This window comes from Melospiza georgiana, chromosome 17 (assembly GCF_028018845.1).
Source record: "Melospiza georgiana isolate bMelGeo1 chromosome 17, bMelGeo1.pri, whole genome shotgun sequence".
NCBI classification, from domain to species: domain Eukaryota; kingdom Metazoa; phylum Chordata; class Aves; order Passeriformes; family Passerellidae; genus Melospiza; species Melospiza georgiana.
In genome coordinates, this window is record NC_080446.1 from 14,442,447 (window position 1) to 14,454,859 (window position 12,413).

The 12,413-nt window shown below is 52.7% G+C and overlaps 1 protein-coding gene across 1 annotated transcript; it reads left to right on the forward strand.

The window, feature by feature from the left end:
• The first annotated feature begins 3,271 nt into the window (after positions 1 to 3,271).
• On the forward strand, positions 3,272 to 9,041 carry RAB5IF (RAB5 interacting factor). The gene is made up of 4 exons (XM_058036149.1): positions 3,272 to 3,400; positions 4,768 to 4,871; positions 6,630 to 6,759; positions 7,321 to 9,041. The coding sequence occupies exons 1-4, from the start codon at positions 3,272 to 3,274 to the stop codon at positions 7,360 to 7,362; spliced, it is 405 nt and encodes a 134-aa protein (XP_057892132.1). The 3' UTR covers positions 7,363 to 9,041.
• Positions 9,042 to 12,413: the final 3,372 nt, after the last annotated feature.

Consider the following 12,413-nt stretch of genomic DNA (forward strand, 5'->3'; position numbering starts at 1 on the left):
GAGCTCCTCCATCCGAGGCAGGACTCACGCTGACCCTGGGACACCTCTCCAGGGCAGCAGCTCTTGCTCACTGCTGCCTTCCCACCAGCAACCCTGAGCCTCATCACAGTCCTGCAGCCACCAAGAGGAGCTCCTGGTCCTGTGGGATCCCCCTTGAGAGGGGGAGGCCCTTCCAGACATCATCCCAGAGGAGGTTTATCTCTGTTTTGTGGGGTGCCAGAATTGAACCTGCAGAGGAGCAGGAAGGTGCAAGAGGGAGACCCAAGGAGTACTTCTGAGAGGGATTGTTCTCCTGGGGACTCAGCCCTGAGTGGGCAGCTGTGGCAGTGTTCACAGGGGTCTGAGGATGAGGGAAGAGACAGGATCTGACTCCATGTTTCAGAAGCTTGATTTATTATTTTATTATATATATTATATTAAAACTATACTAAAAGAACAGAAGAAAAAAACTTCATCAGAAGGCTGGCTAAGAATAGAAAGAAAAGAATGATAACAAAAGCTTGTGTCTCAGACTCTCTGTCTGAGCCAGCTGGGCTGTGATTGGCCATTAATTGGAAACAACTGCATGAGCTAATCAAAGATCTACCTGTTGCATTCCACAGCAGCAGATAACCATTGGTTACATTTTGTTCTTGAAGCCTCTCAGCTTCTCAAGAGGAAAAATCCTAAGGAAAGGATTTTTCATAAAAGATGTCTGCGACAGAAGCAGGAGCAGGACTGCCCAGCTTCAGCATTCCCAGGAATTCCATCACTGCCCATGGAGATGTGGGAACCTGAGGCTGAGGACCAGACCCTGATCAGAGGGGACAGCAGGGAGCACACAGGCTGCACTTGCAGCAGCACAGATGAAAAGAAATGAGCAGTGGCACAAATTAATCTTCAGCTGCCATTCTCCTGCAGGGCATCACTGCAAACAACAGCTAAAAAGCCAAAAAAAACCTGTTTCAGCCCTGATATAAAAGCAGTGGCTGTGCCCCCTGGCAGGCTGGCCAGACCCTGCCCCAGGCACGGAGCTGGCTCCCACTGGCTCGGAAGGCTGTGACCTGCTCTGCCTGACCTGGGGACATCCTCCCGTGTCCCTGTGCTGCTTGGATGAACTCTGCAGGGGCATTGCCTCCCCTGGGGAGCCACAGAGCTTCCTGACCCTTGGCTGGAAGCAGGGATGCTGTCTGCAGCCCCTCCGAAGGACAGGCTGTGGGCTCAGAAGCCAGCAGAATGCAGAAGTAGAGTTGGAAACCCTGCTGGATGCTATGCCAGGGTGGAGACAAGCCAGGGAAAGCACAGAACCTTTGCCATGCTCGTGAGCTGGACAGGGAGGCCACAGAAAGTTTGCCTTTTTAATAAAAAATATAAGAAAAGAGGGGGGGGAAACACACACACACAAAATAAAAATTAAAAAAAAAAAAAAAGGAAGAAAAAAAGAAAAAAGAGAAGAAAAGAACACCACAGAAACCCCAGTCGGGAGTCAGGCAGCCTGAGCTGCCACCCCGTGGCTGGTCCCAGAGTTTTCCCAGCCCCAGCAGGGCCCAGGTGTTCCCAGGAGCCCCGCAGGAGCAGGGGGTGGCTGCATCCCTCACTGAGCTCTGCATTCCCTGGGCAGGAGCTGCTGGAGGGGGCTGCAGGCACATGGCAGCTCCTGCAGCTTTGCAAGCCCTGCAGCCCTTCCTGCCTTCCCTGCCTGTGCCCAGGGCTGCCCATGTCATCCTTTGTCCCTGCTTCCATGTACCTGCCACACACATCCCTTACCAGGGCCTGTCTGTGCCCTCTGGCACCTCTCCTGCCTCCCTCTGGCTCTTTCAAGCCCAAATTCAAATTGCTTCTCTCTCTCTCAGCATCAGGCAATGGAAATGGAGTAAAACAAGCCGTTTTTTTAAAGAGTGTGAATTTTAGGTCAGTTCCCTCACCCAGGTGTCATCATCACCAAGCAGGCATTTCCATCCCTGTGAAGTGGGGACAGGGACAGGGATAGGGACAGGGACAGGGATAGGGACAGGGACACTGTTTCCACTCTCCCCAAGCACCTGAGGAGTGTCTGGGGAGCAGGGCTGGAGCCAGGACACGTCTGGCCTGGCGCTCCCGTGGGGGTCAGAGGCAAAGGAGCTGCCAAAGACACAGCCATGACCCCACATGGCCCCTCCCTGGCCATGCTGCCCTGGTTTGGAGCAGCTCCTGGCTTCTGGCAAATGCTCAAGGGGCTGGAGGTGATCAGGGCCTGATGGCCTTGCAGGAGCAGGGCAAGATATTTCTCCACAAGCCCATTAGAATATTGCATAATCTGTATTTAAATTGCACTCCCCAGCTGGAAGTGATCAGAGCTCTGGGACAAGGACCCCACACAGGGTCAGCCTGCACCCACAGCCTCCAGGCCCTGCTGGCAGCAAAGCAGCTGCTGCTGGAGCCTTTGGAGCTGCAGGCAGGCTCTGGAGATGCTCAGCACATCGAGTTTGCAGGCTGTGGGACAACAAGAAATGCAGCACCTCGAGCATGGGGCTTGTTACTGGGAGAAAGGAGCAGCAGGGCTCATGGTGTGCCTGTGCCAGGGGGATGGGCACAGCAGGGCAGGGAGGAACGGCTCCACACAGGGCTCACTGAGGATCCCCACAGGATCCAGGGCTTCCAGCAGTGCCCACATGGCCCCAGCAGCACCAGTCAGCTGCCAGGGACAGCTGGAATATGGAATATTGTCACTGAGGCCCCTCTCTACACACAATCCATGCTGAGGAGGTTACAGAGAGAGAGCCAAGCACACCCTGCCCACAGCATGCAGGAGTAATTCCTGTGTGCTTCCCCAGGAGTGCAACTGGCCTGAGTGCCTCTGTTCTTGCAAGGCAAGGACACGAAAAAGAGACAAATCTGTACGGCTGCACCGGTGATAACTCTCCCCACAGCCCCCACACGTTCAGCTGCTCTGAGGTCAGCTGAATAACCAGGTAAGGAGCTGCATGACCCTGTGCATCCTACAGATACACCCAAGCCTGTGGAGCCCCTCAGCCTGGCTGAGCACCGGGATCCCCACGGCGGCCTGTTTGAGGGCTGGGTGGCCCTGCAGGGCTGCCAAGGGCTGCGCCCCTCCCAGCCAGGCCAAGCGTGGACTTGGATTTCCCTTCGCTTCCCTCCCCTCCCGGCCCCTCTCGGCCGCCGTAGGGGCAGCCCCGCCCGTGTCACGTGCGGCGGGGCCGCGCGGCGATTGGCGGCGCGCGCGGGCCGGGCCGGTTCCGGGCCGGGCGGGCGGACCCCGGCGCAGGATCCCGGCGGATCCCGGCGGAGCGGGATGAGCGGCGGGCGGCGCCGGGACGAGCCGCCGCACCCGCAGCACCACGCGGTGGCCAACGGCGGCGCGGCCGGGCGCGGCTCCGTGTGGGGCAAAGCGCTGCGCAGCGACTCCGCCTGGCACGACAAGGTGGGACCGGGGCGGCGGGGCCGGAGGGGGCCCGGGGGGGGGCGGGACCCGCCCGGCGCGGCGGCTCCGTCCCGCGGGGTGCCGGAGGAGCCATTCCCGAGCACGGCTGAAGCCCGTGCGGGGGCCGGCGGGCTGAGGCGGTGCCGGGGCCGGGGCCGTGCCCGCAGCCCGGGGGCGGCTGTGCGGGGAGTGCTCGCGGAGCGCAGCCGGGTTCGCCGGTCCCCCGTGCCGGCACATGGCTCTTTGCTCTTTGGGCGTGGAGCCAAGGGAAACACGGTGTTGAGACACCTCCGTTACTTTCGGCTTGTGGTTTAACCCTCTGCTCGGATACAATAAAAATGTCCCTCGTGTGGTTCAAGGGCAGCAGCCGGAGCTTTCCGAGGTTTCCCCGTGCCCGTGTGCCCCTGCGGTGCCTGTCCCGTGCCCGGGCACACAGCGCGGGTTCGGCCTCTGCTCCCCGCTGCTGCCTTTGCTTTCGGCCTGGGGAAGGGGCTCGCTGTTTCCCTGGGGCTCAGACAGCAATTTGAGTCGCTTTTTCCTTACCTGGGGCTCGTGTGTCCCTGCCCCCTCGCCTCTGGCACACGGAGCTGGAATTTCAGAGTCAGCAGGGGAGCAGGGACGGCTGTGCCAATGTTTTGATTCAGTAGGAGGCGAACTGAAGGCTGAGCTGCCTGTCCAGTGCAGTGACCAGAAGAGATGTCTGTGTCTTACATGGATTCCCATCTTCTATGAGGAGCTGAACAGCTGGCACATGCCACAGGCTTTGGGGGATCACAGAGGCTTTGGTGTTTGGGGGAATGCTGGGACAATCCCAGTTCTGGGGAGGCTGGGAAAAGAGATGTGAGCTGAAGTGACGCTTATTGAAGTGTGAGCCGTGCTGCTAGGCTACAGTAGCTACAGGAGTGTGGCCCTTGGACAGAGGGATGAGCAGAGCCCTGCTGCTCAGGAAGCACAGAGCTCTCATGGCACCAGTGAGGTACAGCTGTGCTTTGGAGCTGCCCTGAGCCCCAAAAGCTCTTGGGTGCAGGAGGGACTGGGCCAATGTGAGTAGAGCACTCTCAAAGCATAAACAGTTCTTTAAACTTTTATTCCCGGGGATTATTATTGCTCCTTTAGTAAATAAGGGGACTAGAGACTTGTTGGCCTCTGCAGTTGGCCCATTGGAGGACAGAGCTGTGTGTTTAATGTGGAAGCAGAGGAAGCACAATGCCTCAGGCTGCTTTATCTGTTCTGAGTGCAATGTTTTATACTCTGAGTGGGGAACTAAGTGTTCAGTATGCTGAATTTTCACCTGTTAATTGTGTGGTGCTTTAAAAAAAAAGAAATGGAATAAATGCCAACATTTTTCTTGTGCTTTGTCTCCTCAGGACGAGTTTTTAGATGTGATCTACTGGTTCCGGCAGATCATCGCAGTTATTCTGGGAATCATCTGGGGAGTGGTTCCACTGAAGGGATTCGTGGGAATAGCAGTGTGAGGTTCATTTCCTTTTCTGTCTGGTGTGTGTTTGCACGTTTGGGCTGGCCTGGGAGCCCGTTTGAGGCTGTGCTGTGAGCAGGGGGCTGGCTAAAGGCAGGCTCTGCCTGCTCGGGGTCTCACAGCCAGCCTGTGGTTAGCATGAAATTCACCCAAATCATAACATGGCCAGCAGTCTCTTTCTCCTCAGCCTGATTAATACTTCTAAACACTGTTATTTGTTTTGCTATTAAAAGGGGCAATGGCAGAAGAAGGGAGCTAGCATTTCAATTGCCTTGGAGTGTGTCCTGCACGTGTGGGAGGGGCTGGCAGTGTGGTGCCTGCTGTGGTCACCCAGGAAGGAGCATCCAGGGGGAAAGGTGTGCATGTCCTGGTCTTTGAGCCCTGCTCAGACAGGAGGTTCTGTCAGCAGTCCGGGACAGCTGCTCTGAGAAGATGAAAAGATTTGCTCACAACATGAGAGGCTGGAGGTCCCAAGCAGGCACAGTGGCACCAGCAGAGCTCAGCAGCACTCCTGGCTTCCTGACACGGCCCTTTGAGCCATGGGGTGGGGAAGGCAGTGCCTGAAGGGGGTGTGTGTGCATGGAATCCCTGGGAGCCAGCTCACCTCCCCAGAGGTGTCTGAAGGCTGCAGTGAGTTATGAAGAGAAAATCTGTTTGGGCCTGACACGTGCCTGGAAGTGTTCAAGGGCCAGCAGAGGTGGGGACACAGTCCTGCTCTCTGCACATCTGCTCTGAGAAGATGCTGGATCTGCTCTGGGGAGCCTCTGTTTGCAAATATCTCTGCCTAGCCAAGGCCTCAGTGGTCAAGCTCCAGCCTCACAGCTTTTCTTAGGCAAAATTCCATTGTCATCTTGTCCCTCGTCCCAAGTATTCTGGTTTTGGCAAGAAAGGGGAGGGGTGATGCTGCAGCAGGAACCAGGTTAGCTACAACAAACAGTTCAATCTGAAGTGCCCCCAGGAACAGTTCATTATTCTTACTTAGTCACCATGAATTGACAAGGCACCTTCAGGCACCTGAGCCCATTCCTGTGCTAAATGTAATCAGGAAGGATTTGGTTACAATGGAAAACTAAAAGTTTCTGGAAGTGTGTGTGTGGTTTCTCTGTGCTGTGCAGTGACACAGCTGCTCCAGCCTGCTGCTGGTCACCCACTTTGTGTGTGTGTGTGGTCATCCCACCCTTCCCACACAGCCTTCCTTGCAGGGCATGGACCTGTCCCAGCCCCAGGCAAACAGAAGGTTGTGTTTGTTCTCTCTGCTCAGCACAGACTGGAGAGCACTGAGGTGTCTCAGACTGAATCCTAGTGCTGGAGCCTGAATCTCTGTGGCCCTTGTTTCTTCCCTGTTTGGTGCTGGCATGCTCACAGAGATCATGGAGGTGAGAGTTTTCCCTCTCAGCTGCCTGAGAATCAAGAAGCACACTCAGGTTCTCTCTGGAGGCAGAGCTGCTGCCAATCTGCAGGACAGGAGAACCTGCAGGTTTGCATATCTGACGATACTTCCAGCTTTTGACTTCTGCCTCTTGAGCCCTTCTAGGAGTAGGTTGTGCCTTGTCAAGTGAACTTCATCCCAACCTGGCAAGCTCACCTGGAGGCGCTCTTTGGAGGCAGTGTCTGAGCTGCCTGGGAAGCATTGCAGGAAAAGAATTCCTCTTTGCTTCCTCTCTGTTGTGGATGGAAGGTATTTCACTGTATGGCATGTGGATACCCACAGCCTGTAGCACTGCAATGATGGTTCCTGGCCTCTCTCTGCAGATTCTGCCTGATCAATGCTGGTGTTCTGTACCTCTACTTCAGCAGCTTCCAGCAGATAGATGAGGAGGAGTATGGTGGGACGTGGGAGCTAACGAAGGAGGGATTCATGACATCTTTTGCACTGTTTCTGGTAATGCCTCTTGCTGTCTTTAAGATGATTTGTGAATTGTGTTGGTGCACTTTCTGAAGAGCTGGGAGGAGAGCAGGGGAAGTGGTGAGAGAAGGCAGATGTGTTAGCACCAAGTGCCAGTGGTTGGGATTGCTGCCTGTGAAACACAGTGCTGACACCTGGGGTTTCTCTGTAGTAAAGGATGCATCAACCACTCCCTCCTCTGTCCCAGATTCCCTGGTGGAGTTCCTTCCATTCCATCTCAAACTAGTTACACCTGGACTGGTGCTTTGGGTGTCTTTGTTTTTCCTTTGCTCCCCTCCCCCAGGTATCTGATCACAGCCCTTGATTAGCTGGTGCCTCTAAATCCCTGGAGGGGCTGTGGTGGGATTTTCATGTGGGGAGGCTGGCAGACAAGTTGGATGCCACCATTTGGGGCAAGTGGTGATCCTAAGATCTCCCCAAGATCACCTCAAGCTGGAATTCAGTCCCCTGTTGAGAGCAGGGCCTGAGGCTCGTTTGCTGTGTCTGACACCTCTCCAGAGGCATCCAAATAACTTTCCCTTCCTTTCCTCCCCACAGGTGGTCTGGATAATCTTCTATACTGCCATCCACTATGATTGACACAGTCTGCAGCATTTGCCTGGTAAATCAGTTGTCAATAAATAAGAGAAGGTTTTAATAAATCCTAGTCTTTAGTGGACTGGTGGCAAAGTGGGGAAGTCAAACCAGCTCTCCTCTGTACCAGTGGTCTGGGTAGCCTGGAGGAGCCCCAACTCTTCTGCTGGAGAAGCCTTTGTCTGTTTTATATACCCGTGAATTATTGGAACTATTAAAAAGCCATTGGAATTTTTGGAAGTGGTTCAAGACTGTTCAAATTTGGAACTTTCTGTGACTCTAGCCAGTAACTCTTATCAAACTCCTGTGCCGAAGGTTGAATCTGTTAATTTAATGTATGTATGCCCTTCTGTTTGAAATCTGTCATTAAACTCTGACTTGTCTTCCATGGTTGTCCTTTAGACAAACAGTGTTTCAAAAGCAGTTGTAGGTACATGGGCAGAAGGCACAGCAGCACCCAGGACATGAGCTGGTGGCTGTCCTTAGCATGTTTTTGTAGTAACCAGATCTGACTTGATTAAACAGACTGTGTTGTTACCATTTCTAATTTTTTTTTGTTTTATTTTACTTGCAAATCGGTTGTCGATCTGAATTTTTAAATGCTTTTTGCTGAAGACGAATTTTTAAGTGATTTTGCTAGGAAGAACTGATTCATTTGGTGAACCAAGATGTATTCAGGAGGCTCAGAAGCTCCACTGCACTCTGCCAGCCTGACTACCAAGTTGCCATCACATACCTCAGAGCTTCGTAGTCTCGAAGGAGTCATTCTGGAGATACCCTGTTAAATGTTAGTGTTTCAATTTGGTTTTCAGCTCTTGAATTCAACTGCTCTTTGTTCATAAATGCAGGGCACTAAAACACAATCGAGGCAGCTATTATCTTAAATGCAGAAGTACCAACTTGCAAACTGGGCAGAGTATGCAACCTGTGGTTTGGGAGGTACTTGATCACTCATAGCTCAGTCCCTCCCTAGTCATGCCCTTTTTGTGCATCAGTGGGGAGTCTCTGCTTTAAGGTATTTTTTTAAGAATGTGTCTTTCAGAAATAGTTCTTGGGAAACACGCACAGTCCTTGTTCTTGTCACAGGACCTTGTAGTCTTGTTGCCATGTGGTCCTTGCTTCTCTAAACAGCTCAGGCACCCAAAAAGAGTCCTGACCTAACGCTGCCTTATAGTGAGGGGTTGGTAGTTTAGTGTGCTCTTGCTGCAAGCCTGCATTGCCTCCTCTCTGGTGGAAGTGCCACAGCCTGGCTCTCACTGGGAGTGCAAAGGCAGGGATCTCAATCTCCAAGTGCTGAGCCTGGGTGAGCCTCCATTCTTACCAGGGAAAACCTGTCTGTTCTTGGGGAAGAAACAGCCCTGGTTATTTTAGGTCCTTGGGATGCCAAGGGAAGAGTGCAATAGCAGACAGCGTCTGCTACTTGTGAGTGGCCAATTTAAGTAAATTATCTCAAAAAAACTTCTTTATTTTCTCCTCCCTATCCCCAGACTTGCCCAAACTTTTAGTCTGCTACTTTCTCTTCCTCTCCTATCAGCTGAAATCACTAACTTTCTATGAGAATTACATAACCTGCTAGTGCTAGGTCACCCTTTCCTGCTGGCATCTGTCTGCATCTTAGCTGCTTACAGCCATCAGTAAAACCATTGTATACTTGAAATGCTCCAATAAATGTTGCCTGAATAATCCACTGTGCAGCTTCTGTGTCCTCTGGTCTTTGATGTTTTGTAAAATGGTGGGAATGTGGGATTCCTTTCAGAGTTTGGTTTTTTGGTAAAGTTTTTGAGATTCTTAGATCTCTTGTGCGGCACTTTGAGAAGAGGCCAGAAGCATTTGCAGTGGCAGCTAATGCTTAGATCCATGCTTCAGCTAAGCAGGCTGAGCCATGTTGCCTGTTCAAGCTGTTCTTTTAGTGACTGTCCCTGCCCTGTGACACTGAGCCAGTGCTCCCTCCAGAGTGCTCAGGTGTGCTCTGGAGCAGGACCTGGAGCACTGCTGCACAGTGTGCAGAGAGAGTGCAGAGCTGCTTCCCTGACCCTCTGCTCTAGTCCTTGCTTGCTGTGCTCCCCCCAGCTCAGCTCCTTGGACAGCTCAGTGCAGTTCCAGGGGCTGGAAGCTGAACCTGAGCCAAGGAGGATCATGACCATGAACAGACATTGGCCTCTGGTATCTCTAAGGCTCCTTGTAAAGAATTTACTGATTGCTGTTGCCCAGCTGCAGGCTTTTCTCTCTTCAGGTTCCTGTTTTAAGGGGTGCCTCAGGGGCTAGGAGCTGGTATTGCCTATGCTGGTCAGCAGGAGAACTAAATCTCTGGTGCCTGCTCATGAAGGAGGGAGTTCATTTTATGCTCAAGGCAATGTGGCAGCCAGCAGAAGGGAGCTGAGCATCTTGCAAACGATGAGAACTGTAAATACAGGGAGCACTTGCAGAGATTTGAGAGGCTGACACAGGAATGGTGTAGCAGAGAGCACGGTTTGGTGCTGGGAGGACAGGAGAGCCTTGGCTGACAGGAGCAGGGAATGCTGTGGGAGAGCAGGGCCTGGGCAGCACCCCTGCCCTCATTTCTGCACTGGCACAATGAGTTTACTCTGCACTCCTTGGTGGGAAAGAGCCAGTGGCTGGTGGGGCTCAGTGCTATCACAGAGCCTCAGCTCGGGGAGAACAATGTCCTTCCTGCTCTGCAGAGCTGGGCTGTGGGAGCCCAGCTGCTGGGACACACTTCCAGCAGCAGCTGTACCCTCATGGAGCTGACACAGAGGCTGCACTGCCCACAGTGCAGCTCCCTGCCAAGCTGCAGACCTGCAGAACATCACCTTGGCTTTCAGCAAAGAGCACCAGTCCCTGGCAGGAGAGAGAGATCCCCTGGTCTAACCTTGTTGAGAGGTGAGCAGCAAGTGTTCTGTGTGGTGGAACTGGTAAAGGAGTTTCTGGTGTCCTTGGCCTCCAGGCACATAATGTGCTGAAATTAATGCAAGTTACTGTGGGTGTTAAAGGGAGAAAACCGGGGTGGGTGCCAAGGGGTGTTGGAGGGTGGCTGTGCCCCCAGGCATCCCTAGTCCTGCCAATCCCAGCTGTCAGAGCCCAGCTAGACCTGCACTGAGCAGTGCCTGTTGGGGTGGCAGCACCCCCCAAGCAGCCTCTGTCCTCTCCATGGGGTGTCACCATCTCTGCAGCTCCCCAGGTCAATTTCCAAGCTTGCAAAGATTGCTCACAGCTGTTGGCTTTCCCCTGCTCACAGGTGTCACAAAGCTTGTAACACTGAGACTATATTCAAATGAACTTCTTTTATAAACCAATTAAACTAGATAAACCAATTAAACCTCAGCCAACAGATGTATACAGATTCGTGCTGTGAAGTAGAATTGGAACCACCTGACTGAAGGAATTCTCAAGATTTCAGAAGGGTCCCCTGGAATGCACAATCCCTATGCAATGAGCTGAGGGCTCTCAGCCTCAAGGAGCTCTCAGGGAGAGTCCTCAACGTCTGACCCACAGCTCTGAGGAGCAACTCCACTGTCCCCCAGCGTGGCTCCTTCCAGAGCCTGTGGGATCTGATCTGTGGTAGGACAGAGCCACATTAACCTTCCCTGACCGGGGCTCTTACCTTCTGCCCCAGCACAGCCCCAGGGCCTGGTCAGGCTGGAGCCAGCCGTGACACAAGGGGGTGGCAGAGGGGCTGAGGTGGCTGCTCCTGCCACAGCCAATTGCTTTGGGCTTGTCTTAAACACCAGAGAGGCAGAGGCTGGGCTGGTGGGTTGATCCTCTGCCAGGCAGTGGGTGGAAGAGGATGCAGTATGGACATAGCTCCTGGCCTTGTTGAAGATGCAGTGGTGGGGAAGAAACCCCTCCAGCTGCTGGGGATGGGGAGACTGGACAGATGCCTGAAAGTGGAGCAGACTGAGACTGGTTTGCAAAAGCCAAACTATCCTACTCCTGTCCCTATTCCTATTAATTTATTTACTATATCTGGCAATGGTCATGATGCCCTCAGGCTGCTGGAGGCACAACCAAAACCTTGCCAGTGCCTCAGCAAAGGAAGATTTACAAATCCCTGCGTTGAGAAGCACTGAGCCAGTGGAGCTGCTCATGCAGGGGATTAGCTGGCTCATTGGAGGATGAGAAAGTAGGACACGTACCTGTCAGGTGACCTCCCCAGATCCAAACAGCACTTCACATGCTCTGCCTCCCAAAACAACAGATGTCCAGGATACATTGGGGCACTAGATGGATTTTTCAGATCTGGCAGCCAGAGACAAGTTTGTTGTGCCAAGTCGAGAGAGGCCAGTGTTGTTGCAGTGTCGGGAGTTTAGTTCAAGCATGGCTTAAAGAAAAAGGCCATGAAGGCATACAATTGAGAGAAAAGTAAAAGGTAGTTGCAAAGCAGTTCCAAAGCAGTTCCCAGCCTGACTTCTATAAACAATTAAAACAATTAGACTCTTTCAGGCATCATTGTATAAACAATAAAGTTCTCAGGCAGTCTTCTCATAACAAGTGTAACACTCTCTCTGGGAAAAGATGGCACCCTGAGAACAGATGTGGAAGTTTTGGGAACCGTTCATATCACAGTGAGAACACTGGTTTTGTTTTGTGTAAACAATCAACGGTGTAGTAAAACAAAAGGTGTGGGTAGAGTTTTCTCTGTTAGCCTATCATAAACCTGTATTTCGGAATATGCATGAAGTTCGTTAACACTATTATTTAAGCTGACTGATCGATCAATAAATCGAGTTCGATGCATCACAGGATGGTCGCTCTCCCCTCACTTCAACATTGCAGGGATAAGGAATTTACACAAACTTGGACCACAGAGAAAAACATCTTCCATCTTACAGTTATTTTACTGGTGGTTTTTAGGTCAGTCTCTGGAAGAAGCGCAAGGGAAAATTTAAATGTTTCAGCCGATTTGATCTCAGAAACATCCATGTAATCCAGGCCCCTCAAGGCATATAAGTCCACCACAACTCTGCCAAATGGGAGAGCTGTTGGTAAGCACAGCTCAGGCCTGCCCCAGGCATAACTGGCTCTGTGCCCCCATTTGGGTTCCCCCTGGCTTTGTGCTG

Coding starts and splice junctions, on each gene's coding strand:
- RAB5IF (XM_058036149.1), top strand. CDS start 3,272: ATGAGCGGCGGGCGGCGCCGGGACGAGCCGCCGCACCCGCAGCACCAC. Junction 3,401..4,767: donor ACTCCGCCTGGCACGACAAG/GTGGGACCGGGG, acceptor TTGTCTCCTCAG/GACGAGTTTTTAGATGTGAT. Junction 6,760..7,320: donor CATCTTTTGCACTGTTTCTG/GTAATGCCTCTT, acceptor TCCTCCCCACAG/GTGGTCTGGATAATCTTCTA.